Below are 25,911 nucleotides of genomic sequence, written 5' to 3'. Positions count from 1 at the left end.
AAGGTCTCGCAGGGATTTTTGTGCTCCCAGTAAAATCCATGACCATTAACTGGGAGCCTGTTGTCACTGCCCTGGACTGTGCCTCTCTTGTCCTGCTGCAGCCGCCACCGCAGGCCCTGTGTGACAGCTCTGGCCCACGCAGGAGTTGCCAAGCACACCCAAATGACGATAGCACAGAGCCCACCGTGTGCTGTCTCGGCAGCGCACGCCACAGCCCCGCTCCTCGTCCCCACCGCCCCCCTCGGGAGGATTTACCAGAACTCTTCATCTGGAACTCCGCTGGTTCTATTGAGTTCCCTGGCCATGCCATCGTTCCCTTAACACCGTTTCCCGTCGGCTGGTGTAGTTTTATTTCCGGGCGGGCGTTCTGGGGCCCGCAGCATCCCGGACAAGTTGCGGCGCTGTTGGCCGGGCCAGGTGTCCCCGGCAGCGGCGGGCGGAGCGGGGCGGAGCGGGGCGGAGCGGGGCGGAGCGGGGCGGAGCGGGGCTCCCCGGCCCGGCCCTCCCGGCACAGCAGCGGGGCCAGCCCGACACCGGCCCGGGCAGCGGGGCCGCCGCCAGCCCGTCCTGCCAGCCCAGCCCAGCCCAGGTGAGCGGGGCGTGGGGCGAGGAGGGAGAGACCCCCATCCTTTGGGAGGCCGGGGGGAGCGGGCTCGGAGAGCCCCCGGGAGGTGTCGGTGCCGCCTTCTCCTCCTCCGGGGCGGTGGATTGATTTCGCCTCAGAGATTAGGGCCAGTTTCCTTTGTTTTGTTTTGTTTGTTGCGTTTTTTAACACTTTGGCTTTTTTGTTGCTCTTTGGAGCTGGGGATGTGACTTGGTTACTCGGAGAATGGCTTGTTTTAGAAACGACGAGCGAGACAAAGAGCGCTAAACAAGAGCTTTGGAGCACTGGGAAGATAAAGGGCTCCCGGCGCTGGTTGCTCGGAGGGGCACTGCAGAACTCGGAGCCTCGGTAAAGACTCTGTTGCTGTAGCGTGAACTGCCCGCTCTTACAGTCAGCACTTCTGTTCAGGAAAACGGGAAGGCAAAAAAAAAAAAAAAAAAAAAAAAAAATCGGGGAAGCAACCCTTTTATTACATTCCCTTTGCATGTTGTATGTGTGTGCGTGTCACTTCTTGCTCTTGTAAAGAAGCCTCCGAGGCTGATTTTTGGATCTGTGCCTCTGAATTTGGCTTTCAAGGAGGGGATTTGGAGCTCTTTTCTGATGCTGTTTTTGCTGGCCCTGTCGAGCTACTTCTGAGAAATATTTGCAAAACCATTTGTGGTGGTAGATTTTATTTCTTAGAGAGTCTCAGAAAACTTTCAGGCTGCTTTGTTGTGACTCTCCTAGTCGTAATTTTTGCGTGGTTGAAAGAGTTTTTTTGACTGCTGTTTTTAACCTTTACTTTCTGATTATTAACTTATGTTTGGCAAACATAATTTCTTTCCTTCTGTTGATTATTAATAATGGACGATAACAAGGCCTGTTAATGTAGCTGCAGAGGCCTTGGGCTTTCACAAATGCATCTTAGTATCTCATTAAATCTAAAGAGGTTTAACTAACATACAGCAAAAAAGTTAAAAAAAGTTAAAAAAAGCCCCAACTCATATGAAGACGTTGGGTGTTTACAGGAAAAAAAGTTGTGTGTGCCAAAGAAACTGTAGGAAAGATGAGCCTGTTCTCTGACAATGGGTTTATTTTCACATTCTACATGGCGGTGTAAAAGAGAGAAAACATGTTTCTTCCAAGTGGCCCTTTGCAGGGGCAGAGCTGAGGCAGGAGCTCGTCCCATGGCCCCGTGTGTGCTGTGACACCCCCGTGTGACATGGCACCCACGTGTGATGTGACCCAGTGCGTGGTTGTGCTGCTGCCCTGTCCCCTCCTGGACAGCTGTACTGCCCTGAGCTTCTGCCACTGTCCTGAGCTTCTGCCACTGTCCTGAGCTTCTGCCACTGCCCTGAGCTTCTGCCAGGGCTGTAAGTATTTTGACTGGCACCATTCTCTCCTTTACTTACATGCATGTAAGCACAGAAATGCTTATCTGCAAGTAATTTGAAATTAGCCAGATAAGGCCAGGTAATGCTGCCTTCTGTCTACTCTTACCACTGTGTCTTTCTGGGTAGTGCAGTCCTTAGGGTGAATCCAGGTTTTATATTCAGTTGTAGAATGAAACCCACCATGGACATGAAAGTATCTGCTTCAGTAGAGCTCTCTTACAACAAACTGCCAGGCCCTGTTCGTGCACCACACCAAATGTGGTTCCTGGCAGGAAATGTGGTGTGTGGGGTTCTTTCTCAGTGATAAGACCAGCAGGCTGTGTCAAGGTTGTTCTTGGTGTCAAACCTGACAATGACAGAAGTAAATAAATCTGTCCTCTGTTTCCATTTCACCCTGAGTGGGCTGTGGGGTGCAGAAGGGGTTGGGGTCTCTTTTATTGTGGCTGGAGTGTCTTCAGGGTGAAAGCTGAAGTTGTTTATTGCATATTTTTGTCTCAAGTTTCTATTAGGAATGATTTTTTAATCACTGGACATGGAGGACAGTTGGCAGGGATTGATAGTAACTGCTTGAAATTTGGGAAAAGACTGACGGGGATCAGCTTTAGCAAAATTTATGGATATTGTAACTGTTCAAGTCTAGGTTGATACTTATGTTTATGTTGGATGTTGGTGGTGAGAGTTGTTGGTTAATCTGCTCCTCATCTGGAAGGTTTCTGGCAGAGATTAAGCAGAAGAATTCAGCTTGAAAAGTGTAAACCCCATCAACATCAAGGGGAAGGATGGGTGGGGATCACATCCCTTCTCTGGGGTGGGAGCTGCCACCTCTTGGGGCCAGTAGGCTGGGAACAGCATTGTGCACAGCAGAGGGATGGCAGTCTTTGAAGAGGTAAAAAAAAAGGAATGGAATGTTTGTTTTTTGTTTTCTTTCTGCACAACAGTTTTAAAAACTCAAATCCCGCTTTTTGCAACAGGTTGATATGGAAAACCAAACAAAAAACCCCAGCTGAAGCACTGTAAAGAAAGGAGAGATGCAGAGAGATGATTTGGGTTTGCGTGATGTATCACTCCCCAGCGCAGTCCAGATAAAATGAAAAATAGAAAGTGTTCATCTGACTGACTGCTTTGCCTTTTCCCTCAGAGCAGCGTAGAGGCAATTGTTCCACTTCCTTCTCTCACGGTGTCTTTTCCTCGTTTCTGAGGCGACTCCCATGCCGGATCAGTGCTCTTTATTTCCTCCCCCTCCCGCACTGCTTGCGGCTCCTTTCCGCTCCCGGGGCTGCGGGGGCAGCCGCGGCCGAGCCGCGCTCCTGCTGCCAGCGCTGCCGCCGCGCTCCTCCGAGCGAAGCTCAGCCGGGGGCAGCGCTCTCAGGGTTTGGCTGCGTGCCTCTTCTCCTTTTCACGCCGTGTGTGGCTGTGGCTGGCGTGCCGGAGCCCACGGTAGCAGGCAGAGCCCGCTGGAGGCAGCGAGCGGGGCGGGCAGCCGGCGCTGTGCGGAGCTCCCCGCTCGCCAAGCGCTCCCCGCTGCCTCCCCTTCCCGAGGATAAACAGATGCCTCCTGGCTTTTGTAAACGAGCAGAGCGGGATCGCTTTCTGCCGAGATCTTGGTTTTCCCCTCAGCTAGTCGCTGAGGAAAAGGCTAAGGTACAGAAGATGCAGAGATGGGATCCCCTCTGGCAGGAGGTGACACCTCGGAGCATCGTCCCCGCCTTGGTGGCAGCCGGGAGAGGAATCAAACTGACGCTTTCTTTGTCTCTGCATTGTGCAGGAAGACACTCAGCTTTCGTTTCTGTCATTTTTGGGGCATGTGGAGCACACTTAAGTGGTGTGTTTGCCCCCCCGAGGGAAGCTGTAAAATGCCATGTGAGTCAAATCGCATCTGCCCAGGCTTGGCTGTAGTGCCTCGGGGTAGGTGGGGCGTGGGTGCTGACCTCGCTCTAATGGACAGGGCTTCAACAGCCTGGAAACCCCTCCTGCTTCAGAGATCAGCTTCATCCCTGTGGTTCCTCCATCGCTACAGTCCTACTGATTGATTCCAGAGCTTTGCCAGTTCTTTATTTGCCACTGGTTTGCACAGCAGCTTTTTTTCTTTGGGTCGATTAAAAAAAAAAATATATATATATATAAAACAAAGTAACCTATCTAGTCTTTAAAAATATAACGATTGTTTGGGTGTAATGACACTCGCATTGAGGTTCTTGCATTATTAATGCCATTTGGAAACTGAATAGAAATCTAAAGAAAATGAACATTAAATTTTTGACCCATGGTGTGAGTGTTAGGCTCTGCTCACCTTGAATTGTGTATTTCTGCAGGGAGGAGCTGGTGATAAGGTCAATGTCTCAACAGATGTTTAAATACTAGGGTGTTTCAAGGACAGCAAGTATGAATTTGGCCTTTGGGTGCTTGCCCAGCTGTTTGGGCAATAATTGGTGGCCTTGTGACCATACTTCTTGCCCAGCACTGGGACCTGGGAAGGTAAACCTGGGCTTGAGCTGCAGCCTCCCAGTGATCAGATAGCAGAGGGGTGAAGGCACAGAGAGAACAAAACGACCTGCAGTTAAATCCCCGGGGGGTTGTGAACTGCAAGGAAGGGCCCTATTACCTTTCTCTGGAAAAAGCAAGCAGGCCTGTGTGCACCACGTGTTCCTCACCCTGGTGGCTCCATACCTGATCTGATCACAGAGCGCTTTGTGCAGGACCAAGGAAAACTGAGAACCTTGACCTGGTATTTTCTCTGGAGTATTAAACCTTGCTGGGCCTTTGCCATGCCTCATGAGCAGCACATGACTGGGGAAGGGACAGAGCATTGAGAGCTCAGGCTGGTCCCCGGGAGGGAAGCAAAGTGTGTGCTGGTGTTATCCAGGTGGGAGCTTCTTCCAGTGCCAAAATGCTGGGGACTGCCTGGGAGCTGGAAGCCAGGCTGGATGGGGCACTGATGGTGCTGCAGCAGGAAGCCCCAGAGGAGCGTGGCCAGCGTGGGGAGAGCTCCCACAGCACGCTGACAGAGCCTCTAGCAAAGGGTCAGTCCTGCTCAGGCACTTGTCACATCACCATGGTGTACTTGTCCTATGGTGGAGGAGAGGCTGCCAGCAGAGACACAGCCGCCTGCTGCAAGTGCAGACCTTGGTGGCTAACAGCAGAACCAAAACATACAATTGCTGAGAATTGGAGTGGGAACTTCTGCTTCCAAAAGACTGTGTATCAGTTGAATGCTTGCAGGAGGGTAGCAGCCCATTCAGCGTCTGATGTTCACCTTGTCTTCCCAGTGCTGGTTTTGGGCAGGGTGGGAGGCATGGTGAGTTCTCTGCCATGGGCTGTTCCTCCAGGCACAACTCTGTTTTCCAGGAGTGCTGCTTTTCCCAAGGTTTCAAATTCTTTGCCACTTGCTATTTAAGAGAATACCCAGACAAAGACTAGACTGTGTCCAGGAAAAAAAAACAAACATTTAATCTTGCCTGTCCAGTGGGGGAGGAATTTTCTTGTTTATGTCAGTCCTGGTTTAATGTTTGGTTTGTTTACGTTGCACAGCCAGTCACGCTGATGGAGGCCCTCTGGCAGGATGGACTATATTGTTTGGTGAGCTCCTGTCTTCTCAGTGCTTCTTGTCTGCTGGCTTTCCCTTCGTGATATGAGTTCAGAAGGCTGGTCAAAGCCATTTGCTTGTTTTCACTTACATCAGTTACTTGATAAAAGTAAGTTATGGTCGTGATTGCAGCTTCTTGACAATTACTTAAAAGGGTAAGTGAAACTGCCAGAAAGCAACGTCAAAGAATTTCCTGTTTACAAAATTTATACCTGTTACTGGAGTGTAAATACACATTAAATACATGATTTGGATCTTCTCACCCAGCTCATCAAGGCAGTGCCTTTCTGTGCAGTGGCAGGTCCAGAACAGGACCTCTGTTGATCTCAGCCAGGAAAGGCAAAATTTACTTAACTGTGAAGACAGTGACTTTATTTTCTCCATTATTTGACGAAAATATAGCAATGAGATTTATGAAATGTAGTGATAGCCTTTTCATGGAGCCTCTTTGTGATGGAGATTGGTAGGAGGAGTTCTTAAAGTTATTTCAAACTATTTAAACTAGTGGGTTTTTCAATTTTCATTTTGCAGGTAGACGAGACAGTAAATAGAGTGAATATTGATTTTCTGCTATACAGTTTTCCAGAAAATGTGTTTGAATCTTACACAGCTCTCAGTTTCTGAATAAACATGTTCTCTTTTTTTCTATGCAGAAGGGTGGTTTTTCCCTATCCTCTGAACTGTGTCAGTCCTAAAAATTATTATTACCAATGTTTAGGACACCAGGAGTAGAAGGAGTATCTTAATATACTTAAATATTTGTGGGGTTCCACTGTTTTCTGATACATTATTTTTTTTACTTTTATTTTTTCTTTTCTCCCTGAACCAGGCTTAGACAAAAATGGTCTCTGTCCCTGGGGATGTGTGATCCACTGCAGTGTCTCTTACCCATGGCAGCAGGGACTTCAGGACAGGACCTCACTGCTGGAGCCCAGTCCAGGCTGAATCTGGCAGAGCTGCTGCCCAGGCACTGCCAGCAGCATCCCAGTATCATGATGTCACCATGCTGCTGTCTGCACTACCCATTTTTCACATGCTCACCTTCCCTTCCATCCCTCAGGCTTTTCAGGTAGACAAACCTCACCTGAAAAACATCCCAGAGGAATAACATAAGAAACAAAGGCAGTGCAGAGCTGTCTCAGCACTTACCACAGCCCCATGGGGACAAAAGTGGTTTTGCTGGACACTCACTAGACTGGTACAGCTGGGGTCTGGGATTCTAATTAAATTTGTTCTTGAACATTGTAGTGTGGCTGCCTTGCCTCTTCCTGGCATGGATCCTGAGGAGGAGCTCTCTCTGGTACCCGTGATGTGGAGCTGTGCAGCCTGAGGTCTCCTGGCCACCAGGACCAGGCTGAACCCACAGGATGTGCATGCCTGCACCATGACATGACTTGTTCTGGTCTTGGGGCTTGTTGCTGAGGCAGGCAGACCCTGAGGATTCTTAACTGTGCAGCACCAGGTTTCACACAAAGCCTTGCTCTAGATAAAGACAACAAAGGCACTGTTCCATATATCCCTGTCTTTGTTTTTTTACTGATCTCACATCTCTCTTGGTAGTGGGTCTGGCCCAGTTTTGTAAGGTCATGTGGCTAAACAGGTAAATTGAATCAAAACAATCTTTCATAAAGGCATTCACTGCTGCTCCTGTGTGCAGTGTTTGCTCTGCTTGTGTGTCCCATTCCCTCTGTGATTGAAGTAGATGCAGTTTTTTGAGGTAGTGATTGCTCTAACACAAAACTTTAGTGCTATTTTCTATTAAACATGTGCTTCTATACGGAGGTTTAGTTTTATACCTAGAGAAAGCACATGCCTCGAGATTTGTCTGCTTTTTTTTCAATTGTAACACTTGATTTTTACCTTGCCTGAAAAGCTTGAGTTGCCCATTCCCTTGCTGTGGTCTGTGTTGACTTTTGAGCACTAACACAGCAGCCACAAATAACACAACAGTGCCTGTGGTTCTGGACAGCTCTGTCCTGCTCAGCACAGCACTGGGGCCGTGGCTCTGGAAATCACAGTGCAATAAATAGTTTTGTTGATGTGTAAGTGGGCACGAAATGGAGCCCTGCACACGTGCCCGTGCTGGCTCTGCGGTTTTGCAGCCACTACAGCACAGTGTGACTCCTTCTGCCATTTGCTGTGAGCACAGGCTGGATGAGCTGAGCCAGAAAGACAGGTTTGTGCACACATGATAACCAGGGAGGGCAGTCACACTCCCCACAGGTCCATTTTCCCATGTGTTGCCTGCAGTAGGCTGGCTGGACTAGGGGTACTGTAAGCATTTTTGAGACTTAAAAGGAATTTTTTTTCCCTAGAACTCTAAATTGCCTCATCAGTGGTGTTTTCCAAGCTGCCATATGAGAGGATGTGATGGAGGGTGTGTAGCACGTGCTGCAGCCAGAGGATTTGGGGTGTTTATTGGGGTGGCTGGTGTCCCTGGAGGCTGGGAGCTGTGGGGTGTGCTCTGGATGCATCCCAGGTCTGACTGCACGTGCAGGCACTGCCTGTCAGTGCAGCACATCACACAGAGCTCTGTAAAGCAGCAGCTGGCTGTGGGGATAGCTGTGCTGCCAGGACTGAGCAGCTCTGTGAGGTAAAAGGCAACACTTTCTGTTCGGACAAGGAGTTTGGTTATCTATGTTTGCTTACATATTCTCTGTTCCACGAGTTGTCTGGTTGTGTAAGAAAAACCAGACCTGTGCATAGTGTATATTTATGTAGTTCTTCTCCTATAGACCTCAGTTAAACATATTAAGGCAATTATTTCAGCTGAGAGTTAAGAGGTAACCATTAGTTTTGCAGTGTTGATGGAGCACTTGGACACTGAGAGGGGTCTCGGGGTCACAAACACAAACTTGTGTACAGCATGGTGAGATATACTGGAAATTGTGTTGAGGGATGTAATGGAGGGAAGAAAAACCAGAAATGCAATTTTTAAGTGGGCCTGTGATCTTTAAACATCTATCTATCTATCTATCTATCTATCTATCTATCTATCTATCTTCTATAAGTTTCTCCACTAAAATTTAGATCTATCATCCCATCAGATGCAGAGCATTTTTCTGTTTCTTAGAGTATTTCAGTCAATTTTATATCTTTTGGCCATTACTTGATATTGATGTAGGTTCATAATTCTGTCTCCATCACAAACCATATGTTTATTTGATTTCTGAGTGATCTGTTTGAAATAGACCCAAGTTATTAGCCTGGGATGCTTAAAAATATGCATAGAAAGTGTCAGGCAGTGAGACTGGGATATGGCCTGTGCATTGGGAGAACCAGAAAGTAGAGCCTGGCCTGTCCAAAAGGGCATCTGGGGTCTCTGGGTGCCTCACAGAACTGGTGTGAGGATCAAGCTATTTTTGAGTGGTTTCTGACTCTGTACCCTGCCAGCTGCATCTTGCTGGAATGCTGGCAGATGAAATACCCTCAGAGGATTTATTTTTTTCTTTGCCAGTACACATATGCCTCATAAATTTCCATGGTTATAGCTCTCTGCAATGTGAACTGTTTTCCCTTATTGAAAATGTTGATTAGGGAGGAAACACAGTGAACTAATTGTTCTTGAGTAACACTTGAGCCACATAAATATTTCAGGGGATTTCAGTAGCCTTAAAAGGCTCAAAGTGCACATGAACAAACTTAACCACAATTGTGCCTGAAGTTTTGTGATGTGAGAGGAGGCTGAAAAGGGGAGAACTTTTCAAAAGTGCCAAAGTGCAGGGATTTACATATGTATAACTTCTTTATAATAGTATGACACTGCATAACCCATTTGCCTTGTAAATGAGCTTTAAGATGCTTAGATACAAGACACATGAGAGATTTTCATGTTTTGGTATAAATATTTTCTGCCAATATGAAATAAATCCTGGAATAAATTCACAGAGGATCCTCCAGCATGGAAGCAATGGCAGAGGGAAATCTTCAGACTTGCAAAAACACAGGAGGAGGAGCTGGGTTTTGAAGCTGGAGAGCAAGCACTGGAAAGGACAGAAAGTTCCCTTTTCGGCCATATATTGTATTTTATCTGGGAAATACATCAGCTCACTGTGACTGAGCATGTTAGCAAGCTTAGGATGAGATATATGAAGTGTTGCCTCTGCTATCCCAAAACAGAGTTCCCAGCCCTGCCTAATGGAGGAGTGATGAAGGCAGCAGGAACTTGGAATGACCAGCACAATGGCTCTGTGCTGGGGACCATAAAACATTGAATAGATAATATCTGCTTTCTGGCCCAAACCAGCTGACTTGTTGACAAAGCTAAAGCTTCAGAAATATTTGATACTAGTAGGGTTTATTGTCTAAGAAAGAGTCATGGCAGGCATTCAAGTGACAAAGTGGGGAGTGTTTTGTTTTAAAAAGGCATAAAGTTTTTCATTTGTACTTGGAAGTTTAAAAGGGGGTGGGGGGGCAAGAGCACCAGAAACAGCTTGTAACTCTTCTTGCTCTCTAGCCTCTTTATGTCACTTCTGCTCGAAAATTTAAGGTTCGATTTATGAATAAGTCTGTACACCCTTTCTTGTGTGCTCCTCTAATGTTTTTTCCCATTTGTTTCTTCACATACTCCTTCTACCTTCCGTCTCCTTTTCTAATTTGCTGTTGCCTTTTGGTCTCACTGTCATTTCTTAATTTCCCTGTACAAAGGGATGCTCCTCACTGTCCACTAAAAGGAGCGGAGGCCCTTTTTCATAGACAGTTAAACTGTGGGATTCCTTGCCATAGAATACTGCAGAGGTTAAAAGATTTTATGACCTCAGGAAGGGCCTGAAAATCTCATAGGAGGTTATTAAATACCACTATGCAACCTTTAGTTTGCCATTTCTTCAAATGAGGCTGCAGGAAAGGTGTTGAGAGTAAGCACCACTGTGTATTCACCTTGTATTTAACTCTGACCTGGGCAGCCTCACCTGGCTACCAGTGTTGGATCAAGTGAAGTCATCCTGATGTTCCCCAGCTTTACTGCAAAGCTCCTTTGGGGTCTCCCTTCACACTTCCCTGTACCTTATCACAGCTGTGTGGACACTGGGGACACCAACACTTGCTCCTGGAGGTGACCTGTTGTGTCCTTGGCTTCAGGGAAGGAGCACCTGGGTTGGAGCTGGGTGTTGGGAGTTGATATCTGTGTTTCTGCTCCGGGTTCTGGCACTGTGGGGGGGTGGCTGGCAGTGGCTTTGGGAGCAGCTGGGCACTGCTGTGGCATGGTGTCCCAGCTGGCAGTGGCTTTGGGAGCAGCTGGGCACTGCTGTGGCATGGTGTCCCAGCTGGCAGTGGCTTTGGGAGCAGCTGGGCACTGCTGTGGCATGGTGTCCCAGCTGGCAGTGGCTTTGGGAGCAGCTGGGCACTGCTGTGGCATGGTGTCCCTGCTGCCACAGAAACAGCCGGGGCTGGAGCCTGGCAGCTCACACAGCAAGCAGCTGGCAGACCAAAAGCAAGGCAAGATGCTGGGCATCTCACCCCAGGCTGGTGCTGGCTCAGTGCCCCTGGCTGTGCTGTGGGCCATCAGCTGCACAGGGATGGGTGTGACAGCCCATCCCACAGGGCACTCCCACCTGTCTGGTTGGTGGCAGGCTGTGGTGTCCTGCCCAGGTGAGAACCCCCCCCTTCTCCTGCTGTCATTTAAATACTTGATTACATTAGCCAATACTGTAGGTGCACAGCAAATTAAGTCACTGGGCAACACTTGCACCTAATTACCACCATCATCCTCAACCACCATCTTCATCCTTGCCTGGAAGAGCTCCCAGAGGAGGATGCTTGTCTGGAACCTGTCACTGCTTGTCCAGGCTCACCATGAGTTGGGGAGAGTTTTCCACCTCTTGCAATCTGTTCTTTAAACAAAAGGAGCTGGATAAGTGAGATTTTATAAGCAAACTGAAGGCTTGGGCTTGTCCTCTGAGCGTGAAGGAAGGTGTGCAGGCCTGGGGACAGCTCCCAGCACTGTCCTGAGGAAGTTGCCTTACCACTGGCTGCTGGTGTGTTCTGCTCCCACTGAAGTACTTTTTTACAAGAGGCAGGATGGAACCTGGTCCTTCCCATGTGGTTGTGCACACTCTGTCCCCATGGCAGCTGACAGTACATCTGTTACAGCCTCCTGGGCTCACTTACCAGCTGAGGACTCTGGCTAGCTCTGCTCAGCTTGGAGCAACAAGTTTGCGCATCATCAATCATGGCAAATACTGGATTTCCAGTGAGAGAGGATCCTGATTCCCCTGTACTTTTAACAAAATGAGCCACAGGGTATCATTATATATCCTTCAGTATAATCCTAAACCAGTTGAAACACGTACTTAATCTGACTAACCACTCAGTTCCTTCACATAAACTTTTTTTTTTTAAGTGTACCTGCCAGCTTTCATGAAGGGTGGAAAACATGGGACTGCAGGAAATCCTCATCTCTATCAATGTGCTGTATAGGCTGCTGATGACTGAGTTCCTCCCCATCCCTCTTTGTGATCACTGCTGTGCAGCGTGGGTTTGTGCTGCCTGAGCAGTGCTTCCTTCAGACACAGACACTGCTCACTGCAGGAGCAGAAGGGCACCCCCAGCATTTGGGGACAAAGGGTTCAGTGCTGAGATTGCTTGGAAATAGCTGCTACTGTTTGTAAACCAAACCCTGTTTTAATCCAAATGAATTTGTACACCCAAACAAGCTATAGAGATTTCCTTGTTGTGTTTTGCTTACCTTACAATTAGGCTTTTATTGGACATGTCCTGGTCTCCATTAACTGACAAATCACTCTAGTATGTGGGCACTCTGCAGCCTCCAAGAGCATCATGCTTATACTGTAATCCTCTGTGACAATGTCACATGCATGTTGCAACTCCTCTGAGTTTCAGTGCTAATTGAAATACCAGTATTAATTGTGGAAAGTTCGTCATGCAGACTAAGCCGGAAGGGGAAGCTCTCGGAAGCTGTTTCGTAACTGGTTGTGTTTTGGAAGTGCTTCACCCTGTGGTGCAGTGCTGGGATGCTCACAGGGCTGCGATCCTTGTGTGCACGGGGTCCCAGTGCCAGAAGGGGCTTTGGAAGGAGCTCCAGGGAGGAGCAGTGCTGTGGCTGGTGCTCAGGCACCTCAGAGAGGGAGCTGGGAGCTGCTGTAGGACTGGGGCCACCCTCAGTCCCTCACCTTTATCAGGGCACAGAGCAGGGAGACCTGGTGCCTTCACTCTCTCAGAGATGGGAGCAAGGGGCTGTGGATTTTCTAGCTGAGAAGAGATTTTCTAGGTGTCAGCAGAAGAGCAGGTGAAGCCGAGGGGTTTATCTGCACAGCTTCCTTAGAGATGGAGACAAATGCAGCTGCACAGAATAAATTTGGAAACCAGGATGTTTGAAAGTGAAAATTAAAAAAAGCAAACAGAGTTTCTGATGTTGTTTCCAAATCCAGGAAAACCCCAGAAAACAACCAGGTTTTCAAATGTCTTTTAGATATAGTTTTCAGATTCCTTTAGAGATTGAAATGAAAGAGAACTTGCAGAACCTGCATCTGAAAGCAGCTGCTCTTGGGGAGCTTTGTTCTGTCTTTAAGGAAAAACCCTAATTTTCCAGGCAAACATAGCCAGTGCTGTCCTGTTCAAGGACCATTGTGGTACCAGCTGAAAGCAGCTCCTCCAGACAGGGCCATTTCCAGACTAAGGAGGCCAGAAAGAGCATTTTCTCCATGCTGGAGCACTGAAGGATGCAGAGCAACATTCCCTGGGGACGTTCCCTGTGCCCGTTCACTGAAGGTGTTGCAGTCTGTGATGTGAAAAGGAAGCCATTCATAGATGGAGAGATTCATGGAGCCTGTCACCCTGCCACACCCATTTGGACTATTTCCAGGCATTTACATGAATTAAAAGTGAGACAAGATTTCTGTGACAGTGTTGTGCTGGTCAGAATGGATAACTTCCACAAACCTGCTTTAGGGTATTCCAAGAGGTATGGGGCAGACTTTAAGAGAAATAAGATGTACAGAGATATAGAGAAATTATGATAACATTTATATACCCCCAACCTTATCACTTTAATAGCTTTTAAAAATTATTTTACACAGAGAATTTCAGAAATTTCTCCTGCATGTATTGTGCTCTTTGTGGTTCACTTGTTACAGGTGCTTTGTAGATCACTTGTTGCAGATGACATTTTGAGGTCTCTTTCTGCACACATTGGCCAATTTTTCTAAAAAAGGTTTGGTAAAAAAATAAGATATTTTTGCTTTGAAATATTAAATTAGTCTATTTTTGCCATGATGCTATTTATTTTATTTATATTCCAGTTCGGTGCATTCCTAAACATAAATATTAAAAAAAAAAATCACATTGGAGAAAGACAAATGATGCATGTTGAAATATGGGGCGATGTGGCGCGTGGCTGGAGTTTCCTAAAGAGCCTGAAAACATCACCACCTTACATCACGCTACCTTCACTCTGTAAATCCCTGCAGGCACGTGTTTTGCTGGCTCAAGCAGAAGAGAGCTGCTGTCTGTGCTGTCCCTGCTGCCTGGCCTGGCTGGGATCTCACACTGCTGGGCTTTCTGCAGTGCTGGTTCTCTGCTGTGGAGTGCTGGCACAGGGGCATGGGTGCTCCTGGCAGCTCGGGGTGGCTGCACTGCTGGTGCTCTTGGGCTTTGTGGGATGCTGTCCTTGCCATGGCCAAGGGGAGAGTGCTGGCTGGGCTGGAGGGACAGGGAAAAACCTAATGGACGTGGGTTGGGAGATGTAGGGGGCTTCTGAGAGATGAAGGAAATTGCTCAGCTAGTTACAGAGTCAAAACGAGGGAAGGAATTTGTGGGTGCTGAGGAAGGGCTGTAGGCAGCCATCCAAGTTCCAGGGGTGATCCTTGATTTGCAGGGAGTCAGTTCAGAGCCCAGGATAACATCTGGAAAACATCTCTGAAGACTGCTGGTAACTGCCTTAGGAAGGCAAAGCATTTGTGAGGAGGCGGCTGGGAGGGCTGGGGTGTGGGTTTTGTTTTGTTTTGAGTTTTTGCTGTAGGCTTCCTGTGTCAACACTGCCCGGCCTCCAGCTGCGCCTGCGAGTGGGGAGAGTGTCTCTGCTCCTGCAGGAGGGCTGCCAAGGGAAATGAGCTAGTCCCTGCATGAACAACATCAACAAGTGGCCACACCAGCAGGAACTGAGATAGCCCAGCTGCACCTTTGTCTTTGTAAAGGTCCTGATGAACTGATCTTCTGCCCAGGGTCACGGGAGGCAGGAGCTGCTGCCATCCTGCTGTACGCACACGGTTCAGCTTGGTCAGGCAGGCTCCCATCCTTCTCATTGTGCCTGGTTTGTACAGCTGTCAGAGGAGCCTGAGAGGCAGAGGGATGAGTCAGTGCACTCTCCTGTGCAGAGATGCACCACAGTGTCCATACAGGCTGAGCTGCAGCACGGGCACAGGCTCCCCTGGCTGCTGCTCTGCATCCCCCGTGTCCCCGCTGGTTGTGGTGGAGGTGAAGCCAAGTGTGGCTGCTGTTCTCTTCTCTTCACCCAGCCTTCAGCTGAGTGTGTTTGGGTCAGCTCCCACCCAGCTCCGTGTTTGGGTCAGCTCTCATCCACTTCTGAGCACAATGCAGGGCTCGTGTAATAGAAGTGATGAGAGTCGAGGCTATTCACCTACCTTTGCCGTGGGCAGAGAACAAAAAGGACATTTGTACAGTGACAGGGTACTGAATGTTCTACATCCCTGTTTTATTTTATGTGTACGGAGCAGAGGGCACCAAAATAATAGAAATGGGAACAATAACATATGGTAGCACACTTCTAACTCCATTTAGTCTTTTTTATTTGTAAATATTTTTGTGGTTTGTCTGTGTTTTAATGAAAGGAGGGAAAATTCTGCCTCTTTAGCTTTGAGGAAGGGGACGGGCAGCACTCTGTGTTTGTGTTGCAGTAGATGGGTGAATACTCTGCATTTTGCTTGTCACCTGACAAGCCGATTTATATTTAGATGAGGAGAGAAAGCATGAGATTCTAAAAGCTGTGTTTTCACTTGTGCCAGCCCATGTGTGCTGAGTTATCAGAAGTAATGTTTTAATTGTTTGCTCTTATTTTTCCTGCGACTTACTAGGGCTATGGTCCTGCTGTGTCAAACACATTCCTTGAAAGCAAGGTGTCCAGAGGTCTTTAGAAAATTGAGACTTCCTCTGTACCAGCCAGCACAGCAGGTCTATTTTGAGGAGGAGGAAGTTTGGAAAATCCCAACCCTTTGGTGTTATCATCTTGGTCTGAGCTGAGCACTGTGCTGTGACACTGGGCAGGGCATTAGCTCATGGGTGACAGATACCATCCATATTTGAAATTCCATCCCTAAAGCTGGGGTTTTGTTCTCAGCTGAGCTGCTCTTGAGAACAGTGAGGAAAGCTCAAGCTGGTAGAGGAGGGGGTATGACTGTCTATTCACTTCTATCTTCTGAGCACCCTGAGCAATTAAAGACAAAAGCCTTTGTTCCCTGGTGACTTCATTCTTAAGAAGCCTTTTTAATTTTAGTCTTTATTTTCAGGAAGAAATAATATGGATTTGTCATTGACAAGAAGGCTGCATCTCTCAAATGTCATGTCAAGGATCCACTCCATAATTCATGGGCTGGGGAGTGTGGGTGTCAAGAGGAGGGTGCATAATGGATATGAGAGATTTCAGTTCAATTAAACTATTGGCCTTAAAGGCAGCTTTTCTTGCCTTCACGATATTTTCTTGACTCAGATCGCCGCATTTTTTGCTAAGTCATCCAGATAACCAGATATTTTTAGTCTTCTTAAGTAAGACTGTAGTGGGTTATTGGTTATTTTTGCAAATCATCTTCCCCTTTCAGTGTGGATGGAGACTTGCATAGTAATACCAGAGCAGTGTTGGTTATTTCCTCTTATTTCTGCCACTGCTGCTGTAAGCCAGGCATTTGTGTGTGTAGAAGTGCTGCTGTTTCTGGTCCTGCTCTTTGCATGGATTCTGGGAGTTCTGAATCCATGTTGTTGTGTGATGAGATGCATTGCTGTTGGCGTGCTGGGAAGGGGCTCTTCTTCCTCCTCTGCTGCAGGACCTGAGCAAGAGCAAACCTGAGGCTGCTGGGGTCTGAATGAAGACGTGGACCATTGGCTTCCTAGCTGCTGGGAGATTGTGGCAGACTCAGACCTCCCAGAGGGGATTGCTGGGTCTGCCAGGTCTCCCCAGGTGGGAGGGGTCACCTCCTCAGGGCTGGCATTGCCTCCCAGCTTTGCCTGTGCTCCTGTCCCAGGCAGAGTAAATCAGCTGGCTGGCTGGCTCAGTGTGAAGGGATTAAGGAGCACTCCTCTGATTCTCTTCTCACAGTCAAGCTGGAGGTGTTAGGAGCTGACAGAGCTGTGTTAATAAGTGAGCAGCAGCAGCAATGAAGTTATCATGGTGATCACACAGCAAAACCAACCTGCAGCACTGGAGGTGCAGCTTAATCTCAGCAATTCTTCTTCAAGGGCTTCTTTCTTGTGACGTGTGTTTGTGTGCAAATGCAGGAGGTCCTCTGAGCTGCCTGTGGTCACAGCCCACCTGCCTGTGGTCAAAGCCCCATCAGTCTGGAAGGTGTGTGGGGCTCACCAAGACCAAGAGCTGGGGCTCAGCTGTGCCTCAAGAGCCTGTGAGTGAGGCAGGAGTGAACAAATACATTAGTCGTGGAGTAATCTGTTTGCAGAGGAGCTTCCTAGTACAGCTGACAAAACTGTGACATTTGAAAAGAAATAAACTTTACAAAACATCAACTCACTGACACAGAGCAGGAGCTGGTGGTGGAGCTGTGTCCGTGCGTACGTCTGCAGGAAGTGAGTCATGTTCTTACAAAATCAGCCCTGCAAGTATTTGTGGCATTTATGACAATTCCCGTTTCGGGCTAAATCAGATCTCTTCCTCTCTCCAGGCTCTCCTCAGGCCTCAGGAATGTCTTCCGAGCCCACCTCATCCTCCTCGCAGCAGTCCCCCGCCTGTCCCCCGTCGCCCAGCTCACTGCACGTGCCGGAGGGCCGGCGGCCGCGGGAGCGCTCCCCGTCGCCGCTGCGGGGGTACCTGATCCCCAGCCCGCTGCCCACGCGCCGCACCAGGACCTTCTCGGCGTGAGTACCACCTGCCCGTGGGCACGGCCAGCAGCGCCCTGCAGGGCCGGCTCTGGGGCGGAGGGGGGCCTGTGGCTGAAGGGGCTTTGTGACACTCTTCGCCAAGAAGATGCTTTAGACTTTCGGTCCAAATGCCCTATAGTTTTTCAGTGCTTTGTTTTAGTAAAGGGTGTTCGAAGTCTCTTGGATCTTTAAGACAAGAGTTTTACAGGGAGGGGAAAATACACTGAGATTTTTCAAAACTGAGTTAGTTGTCTGAAGCTTTGCTTCACTTCAGACATTGGGTTGTGACTTCCAGGACCAGTTTGTGTTGGTGCTTCCTTCTCAGAGACAGATTTTTTGTTTTTTTGGCATGGGCTCTCTTTTCACTGCCCCTGAAGCGTTGGACCAAACCTCACTGGAAGTTTTAGGTTTTTTACTCCTGACACCTGTGCTAACATCATCAAAGTTACATTTTAGGGATACTCCATCACTTTTCAGAGGAAAGTGTTTCCTTGTTTCCTTTTCTTATTCAGCTTTCATACCTTCATCTTAAGATAGCTCAAATAGACCTGTTAAAGAATATGCTGGTTATCAGGGTGTGACCCTGATCTCTTTCTCTAAGGTTTTTTGTATGAGGTTTTCCATGAAACGAGGTAATATTTGTTGCTTTTTGTAGTTCTTTGAGGTAGTGATCTTTCAGCAGAGCTGGCTTTCCCTGAGCTTTCCTGGGGCCCCGTGGTGCTGTGCAGGCTCCTGTGAGCCCTGTCCAAAGGGAACTCCTCCCCAGTGCAGCAGCAGAGGATGGTGTGGTGAGGTTTGGCCATTGCAAAGAATTCCCTGTGCCTGTCACGGGCCTCCCAGTGAGGGGCCGACCTGAAGAAGGCAATGTGGGCTTCTTTGTTCATCTCAGAGCCTTTGAATCAGGGTACCATGTGAAGCTTCTGCCACAGCCTTTTATTTCTGTATGAGGAAGGTCTGGCAGTGCTAAGTGAATGCTGTGGCAGTAAGATCTCAGCCCCACAGCCAGCCTGTTTTGGGCCACTCACTCTGGTCTGTGTGCTTTTCCCCTTTTGCTTCTTGCAGTCTTATCCAGTGCTTTTCTTCCAGAGTTATCCATGAGGATTTAAGTAATAACAGTCTCACTGATGCTTCATATTATTACTTCTGAATTCTAAATGAGGCAAAAAAGAAGAGGAGCAGAAGAAAAGTTTATATGTTGTCAGTTCCAGAAGCCTTTAAAGGCCCTGAAGTTCTTGATGGAAGTAGATGGCTAAAAAGAACATAATTTACTTAATAATTGGGGTTGCCCTTGAAAAGCAAGTCCAAGCTAGCTTGCTTCAGTGCTGTGTTAATAATGAACTCTTTGTAAACCTTCTCAGCTGTTAATCTTAGTTTGGTTCCTACAAAAAGAAAGAATTTGTTATTTGGTTTCCACAGTTCTTTAATCGTTAATTAGTGTAGGAATCTTGCTGTATTTGTTTGCCCTGAAAACCAAAATAGCTCTGAATTTTTTGTGTGTGTGTCCTCTCTAAACAAGAGGAGCTCTAGGTGAGCAGTTGTATAAAGAGATGAATGTGACAAGCAGTGGCTTATTATTCAGTGGGATTATTTAATTTTGGTTCACTGGGAGTAGGGGGCCTCATCCCCTACAGTGCCATATCTCTTTGAAAGATGCAATTGAACTTTAATAGCTTGTTTAGGACAGTGAGTGCTTTTCTGTGTAACAAGCACTTGTGAGGTCAGGTGTGTTGACAGCTTTATAGAGCTGGAAATGAAGTGATTTAATGGAGATTCCTTTGTTTAGCACTTTCAACTGCATTTCTTTATTGTTAGTTTGAATTAAGGAACAAAGCTGTTACCATTTTTCAAAAGCAATTTCATTGAGACTTCAGTAAAATTTAAACATTTGGGACGGTGATGCTCAAATTGCCATGATGCATGCAACCAAATGGCTGCACTGTCATTGTGTTTGAAGAATTGCACCAAAATCCTTGTCTAACATGGAACCTACTGGATACTCCTGGCATGAAGAAGGTTCTGATCTAACAATGGTCAGAGTAAACCCTGTATTATGTCTAAACCAGTTGGTTTTCATTAATGGAAGTGGATCCCTGGATCCAAACCCTGGATCAGTGTATTTGATGCAGAAAAGAATTTAACCACACAGTTTTCAGGACAAGTCAGTTTTTTTGATGGCAGTATTGCAGATTGCAGGTTCTGCAAATGTGTCTCATTTTAAAATACAGGCAGTGGAGGAGTTCAGGCATGAGTCTTGCTGTTATGCACTACAGCTGGACTTCACACTTCTGTGAAATCTGTGAAAGCACAACACTTAGGTGCACACTGGTACTCCCAAAGTCATCAAAGGTAGAAGATTCTTACATTTAGTATGGTGTCTGGAGGAAAACTTGGTGCTGTGGCATTCCCATTCTCTGGACAGAGAGATATAATTCTGTCTCTCGGGAGAAGCACAGAGAGAAGAAGAGAAAACAATCTTTCTCTCTGCTCCTTTGTTTTCCCCATGTGGAATGTGGTATGAAGATTGTTCACCTGCAGGGATTGCTGGGCTGGATTCTGGTGAAGGTTGTTTGGGGTCAGTGACCAGTGGGATCCAGCTGTGGCTCGGGCTCTCAGCAGAGTCATGAGTTTGAGTCAGTTAGGTAAGTAAGAAGTAAGTATGTAGAATAGTATAGTCTCTCTTTAAAGAGTATATTAATGTAATACAGTATAGTTTTAATAAAGCAGAGCCTTCAGCCTTCTGATCTGGAGGCAGACATCATCATTTCTTCCCTTGATCCGTGGTTCACCACGTTTTACTATATGGCGCAGTAATGAAGCAGTTGAATTGAGGATGGCAACTGATGCATAATAATAGTGCTAGCAAACATCACCTTCATCTGTGTGTCCCTTCCAGAGGCAAAGCCTGTGCAGTGTGTGACAGTGAGAGATGAGCAGCTGCTGCAGAGCTCTGTGCTCACGGGGAGGGAGGGAGGGCTTGGCCTGCCGTGCCTTCTGCTCGTTGTGCCCTGGTGACAGTGGGAGTGTGCCCAGCACTGAGCTGCTCTTTGTGCTTCCTCCTGCAGCACGGTGAGAGCCTCCGAGGGGCCCATCTACAAAGGGGTCTGTAAGTGCTTCTGCCGCTCCAAAGGCCACGGGTTCATCACCCCTGCGGACGGAGGGCCCGACATCTTCGTGCACATCTCCGAGTGAGTTCTGTGTGTGCCCAGGGAGGGCTGCAGCTCTGCTTTGCCTTCATCACCAAATGCTTTCGACATTTCAGACACAAGACTGGTTTATAATCTGTCACCCTTACTCCAGCAAAGAGGGGTTATGCAGACGTTACTGGCAGCAATAGATTATGCAGTTCTTTTCCTGTATTATTATAAATCTGTTAAGTTAAAAACTAGAAGATGATCCTTAAATCTCTTAGAATAAGCTATGAGTTTTGCCTAGACCCAGAAACCTGCATTCACCTAAAGCAAATATTCCATGCAGTGTCTAGTTTTAGTGTAAAGATTTACAACACTGAGAATTCATTACTTTTACTTTGCACTGCTTGTACCATTATTAAACTAAAGGGTAATTGCCTTTACTGTTGAGAAAAGTCACACTTTATTACTTCCTTGAATTTATCTAGCTTAGGTTGTGAGCAATTTATAGTTAAAGCTTTCTCTGTTAAGGGGTTCATTAGTACTTGAACCCTTTTTGTCCTGAACACACTGAGAACCACCTCCTCTGAATTTACCTTTTGATAAACTAAGCAGATAAAGCTTTTAAAGTCCCTTGCTGAGAATTTTTCTCCAGTCTAAGCCAGTCTTTGCAGCATACTTAGAAAAGAGACTGAAGAATTTAAGCATAATTTTAAGACTACACACTGTACATACACTTTCAGTGTAAGGAGATAAAATCTCCTCCAGTTCTGCTCTGTTTCTCTCTCTGTACATCCCATGATCTCATTAGCCATTTATCCCCAGTCTTTGCAGAGTTGCTTACCTGCTGTGACCTCAGCATCCTCTGCAGTGTCAAAGTTTGGCACAGTCCCAGATCCAGCCTGGCATTCCCAGCCGTGGCTGCATTCCTGATTCCTGGACGTGTGACTCCTGCTTTGGCTGCAGAGCAGCACATCCCCCTGGGACAGGCCCTGCCTGCCCAGGAATGCCCAGCACACCCCATGCCTGCACTGCCCTTGGTGTTTATTGGCTAATCTGCAAGGTTTAATGGGCAATTTTAATATTTGTTCCTAGGCTGAGATGTTGACCGGTGTTGGGGCTGCTGGTCTCTGAGGGGGTGTGTGTGTTAAGACTGATATTTATTCTCCTGTAACCTCTTCTAGATCTACCACCAGTTTTATTTTACCTATTATTCACAGTACTGAAGCTGTATAATCCTTATTTGTTCTTCAGAGTGGTTATCCAGTGGTAAGTCAACAAAAGCCTTACCAAACCCAGCTGTCTTTCCTGGTTGCGTGTGCAGCACGTGTCCTTGGAGAAGGAGCACTTGGCTTTCCTCCAGGGTTCTGCAATGTTACTGCACCATGGGCATTGACAACCCAAAGCTTTTAGGGCTCATGGGTGCAAATAGGCTCAGTGGTCTGACTTGTGTTCAACCCAAGGAAGTGACATTTAATATCTCCTTTCTCTTTTGTCTGATGCAAACACACTATTTCTCCTCTTTTCCTGAATAACTTAAAAATAGCATTTCCTATGTCACAATTAAAAAAATTTAACTGTGAACATCTAGTCTGACCTATACAGTTACTGATCAGCAGGGGTTTAGTTACAACAGCCTTCTCACAGAAACATGAATTTTCAGCCTTCTAATGAATTCCTTTTAAAGAACTGTCTATTTTCAGTCCTGTTTTTTTTTCCCCTCTACATTTTCTCTTCCCATTAGTTCAGTAAAATTTTCTTCAGTTATGTGAAATTATTCCTTTTAAAACCCCAGAGGTTACTTTTTGATTGAGGTTGCTGTTTTGTTTGTCTGTACAAAATGTGAACTGCTCTTTCAGGTTCCTGTCCTATGTCCCAGCACATCTTTCTGTCTTGGACTTGATTCTGGGTGCACAAGGTGCTCCTGCCCTCAGTTCCCCTTCACTCACTAGAAACTCCAGAGATGGTTTTTCTGTTTCCCTGTTTAAGACTCCCATATGTCTCCTATGCTGAGGTCCCAAGTGACGTGACAGAAATAACTTTGTGTGCTGTGATTTTTGGTGCTCTGTGCGAGGCCCCTGTGGCAGGAGTCCCCTCCCGTGGGCTGTGCTGTTGGCGTATTGATCCCATCTGCTCCCAGGCTGCTTTGACTGGGAGCCATCAATAAACTGCATTGGAGTAACCGTGCCCTCAGTGTGCCGTGCTGCCCTCCTCTTCCTAGCACCCCCTGCCTCCACCCTAAAGCACCACTGAATGAGTCAAAAGGTTGTAAAAGTTTATGGCCAGCCACATTTCTGGAGGTGTTCTCAGTGTGTTTGTTTGGCTGATGCAGGAGGTTCTCTGCTCCGCCAGCCTCGCCCAGCCGTGCCCTCGCACCACCCTTGTCTGGGGAAGCTGGAGCAGGGGAGAACTGCTCCCTCTGGAGAGGGGCAGAGCTGCTCTGTGGGCAGGGGGTGAGAGGCTCTGGCCCCTCAGACACAGCCCAGCCACGGGACCAGCCTGGCTCTTTGCTCTCAGCCGTGTCATTTCAGTGCAGCGCTCACTCCTGGAGCAGGCTCCACGTGCTGTGCTGCAGAGCGCTGTGCTGTCCCTGCGGGGCAGCAGGACAAGGCTGGAGGGCACCTCCTGTACCCCATCCACTGCTGGGAGGCACCTGTGCCTTTCTGGCAGAGGCTTTGCCCAACCCATGGTTGGCAGTTCCAGTGCTGAGGGTCCTGTGCCTCCCTGGGTGACCTGCTCCTGCCACAAACAGGCTCTGAGCCCTTTGTGGTGTTTACCCAACTTGGCTTTCAACATGGGCCTCCACTTCTCCCATCTCCACAGCAGGCAAACCATGCCCTTCTTCTTGCAGAAACTTTGTGTGTTCAAAGACTCTTTTCCTTGCTCTTTCAGAAGCATCTTACAAGGTCAGTTTGTATGGATTTTGTAGGACTGAAGTGTTTTGTGTTTTTACAGCTTCTCTAGGTCAATTCTGCTCTCTTGAAGTCAACAGCAGTTTTTCTATTGTACCAGGAATGGGCCACTGTTTTAAATGTTTCACATGTAGGTTCTGTCTCAGAGCTTCAGTTCAAAAATATCTGATGTTTCTGCCTCAACCTGTTAGTGAAAAGTGCTATTATTGAAGCACTGAAGGTTTCAGCACATTGTGTTCTTTAATTACTCAGAGTATATTTGAGTTGCTGGAAACAGCTTTTAGTGCTGGAGGGTGATGGTATCACTGTCTTAATTCTGATGCAAGGCAACACCGGAATTAGTAATGCCTTTCATTTCAGTTTATTTCCCAGTGAATCTGATAGATTGCTCTTTGTTAACTGGAATTGCTTTTTGTGGCAGCATTCTGTAACCAGGCCTGTGGCTCAGGTGACTCCAGTGACTCTGGTTTGCACAGCGTGAGTTTTGAGATCCTCCTCATGTTTATCAAGTGATTCTTTTCTATCTATTTATTCAGTTAAATCTGAATGTGAGAGAGGTGTTAGCCTGTTCACTGTCTCAGTGTGATACAGGCATCTTCTCGTGGAATGAAAGCGGATTGTTTCTCCTGAATTCTTCCCAAAAGCTGGGGTTTCAGGAGCTTGGATAAAATGGTTATGCCAGTTTGGATTCACCAGGATAGACTGTTCCTCTGTGCTCATCACTAAGCTGTGATGATTAGTGAAGGTTTTAAGCATAGGGACCAGCTGCCTATCTTGCAGATTATTATAATTTTCAACATAAACATTTAATTTGAGGAATTAAATTATTTTCTTCCCTAAGCTTTGAGGAGCTGTGAGGTTACACTTTAGTGAAAATGTCTTCCATAGGATGGGATGTCTGTTTCATGTAAGTTTCTTTATTTTTTGTAAGATAATAACAACACTTAGGCTGGCATTTCCTTTCTATAAGTGAGCATTAGCCCAAAACTAAAGTCAAATGTATGTGGCATTCAAAAGCTTCACTTGATGTTTTTCTGTGTATCTGTGCATGAATGTGGACATGTAGACATGTTTTATGAGTGGAACTTGCACCAAAGCTGCTTTATTGAGTTGGACTTATGAGATGTGGGTAGAAATATGGGATCACAGAACTGTTAGGATTGGAAGGAACCTGTGGAGAACATCTAGTCCAATGCCCCTGCCAAGGCAGGGTCAGCTAGAGCAGGGTACACAGGAATGCATCCAGGTGGGTTTGGAATGTCTCCAGACAATTCATCCCCTGGAGTTCATCCCCTCCCTGGGCAAATCCAGTCACCTTCAACATAAAGAATTTCTTCCTCATGATGAGGTGGAACTTCTTGTGTTTGGTTTATGGCCATTGCTCCTTGTCCTGTTGCTGGCTACCACTGGAGAGAGCCTGGCACCATTCTCGTGGCAACTGCCTTTGAGATCATTAAATCTAATGAGATCCCCTCTCAGTCCTCTCTTCTCCAAACGGAACGGGCCCAGCTCCTGCAGTTTCTCCTCACAGGAGATGCTGCAGACCCCTCACCATCTTTGTGGCCTCTGCTGGGCTCTCTCTGGTAGCTCCTTGTCATTCTCCTGAGGAGCCCAGACATGGACACAGCACTGCAGAGGTGCCTCAGTGGGACTGAGCAGAGGGCAGGGTCACCTCCCTGCCCTGCTGGCCACACTCCTCCCAGAGCATCCCAGGGTCCCACTGGTCCTCCTGGCCCCCAGGGCACACTGCTGGCTCGTGGTCAGCTTGTCACCCACCAGTACCCCAAGGTCCTTCTCTGCAGAGCTGCTCTTCAGTGGGTCAGCCCCAGCCTGTTCTGGTGCTTAGGGTTATCCCTCCCTATCTGCAGGACCCTGGCCTTTGCTGAACCTCAGGAGCTGCTCTCTGCCCAGTTCTGCAGCCTGTCAGGGTCTGGCTGGATGGCAGCACAGGCTTTGAAAGGTGCTTTTTGTCTGCCTGGCTTTGTTTTAATGAGTGGCTCTGAAGGCTGCAGAGATGATTTCTTTTGGTGTTTGATAACACTTGTGTGGAGCCTCTTCTCTTTTTTAACTGATTGGGTACAAGTGAGTCCTGTTTCCTTGTGCTTACTGGAGACAGTTCTCAACTTGGTATAAATAGTTGTGCTGGGGAAATGTCATGGCTCTTTGGTGTGATGAGGTTTTGTTTTTCTCAGATTCATACTTCACCCCTCTGTAGAACAAACACAAAATGTGCTTGCTGTAGTGAATATAAACC

The 25,911-nt window shown here is 47.3% G+C and overlaps 1 protein-coding gene across 2 annotated transcripts in view; it reads left to right on the top strand.

Annotated features, from left to right (window-relative positions):
- Window positions 1–543: 543 nt before the first annotated feature.
- Window positions 544–25,911, top strand: part of CARHSP1 (calcium regulated heat stable protein 1) — a 34,297-nt gene continuing 8,929 nt past the window's right edge. Inside the window, exons 1-3 of one of the 2 annotated variants that reach the window (XM_053992497.1) lie at window positions 544–589; window positions 17,422–17,614; window positions 20,680–20,802. In XM_053992497.1, the coding sequence (XP_053848472.1) occupies window positions 17,442–17,614; window positions 20,680–20,802 (296 nt within the window). In that variant the 5' untranslated portion in view covers window positions 544–589; window positions 17,422–17,441. Of the gene's footprint in view, window positions 590–5,589; window positions 5,670–17,421; window positions 17,615–20,679; window positions 20,803–25,911 lie in introns of those variants that run through there. The other variant, XM_053992495.1, reaches the window with a different exon arrangement.

Source organism: Vidua macroura, chromosome 16 (genome assembly GCF_024509145.1).
Source record: "Vidua macroura isolate BioBank_ID:100142 chromosome 16, ASM2450914v1, whole genome shotgun sequence".
NCBI classification, from domain to species: domain Eukaryota; kingdom Metazoa; phylum Chordata; class Aves; order Passeriformes; family Viduidae; genus Vidua; species Vidua macroura.
Note: the sequence above shows the minus strand (reverse complement) of the source record. Positions and strands in the feature narration are given on the sequence as shown.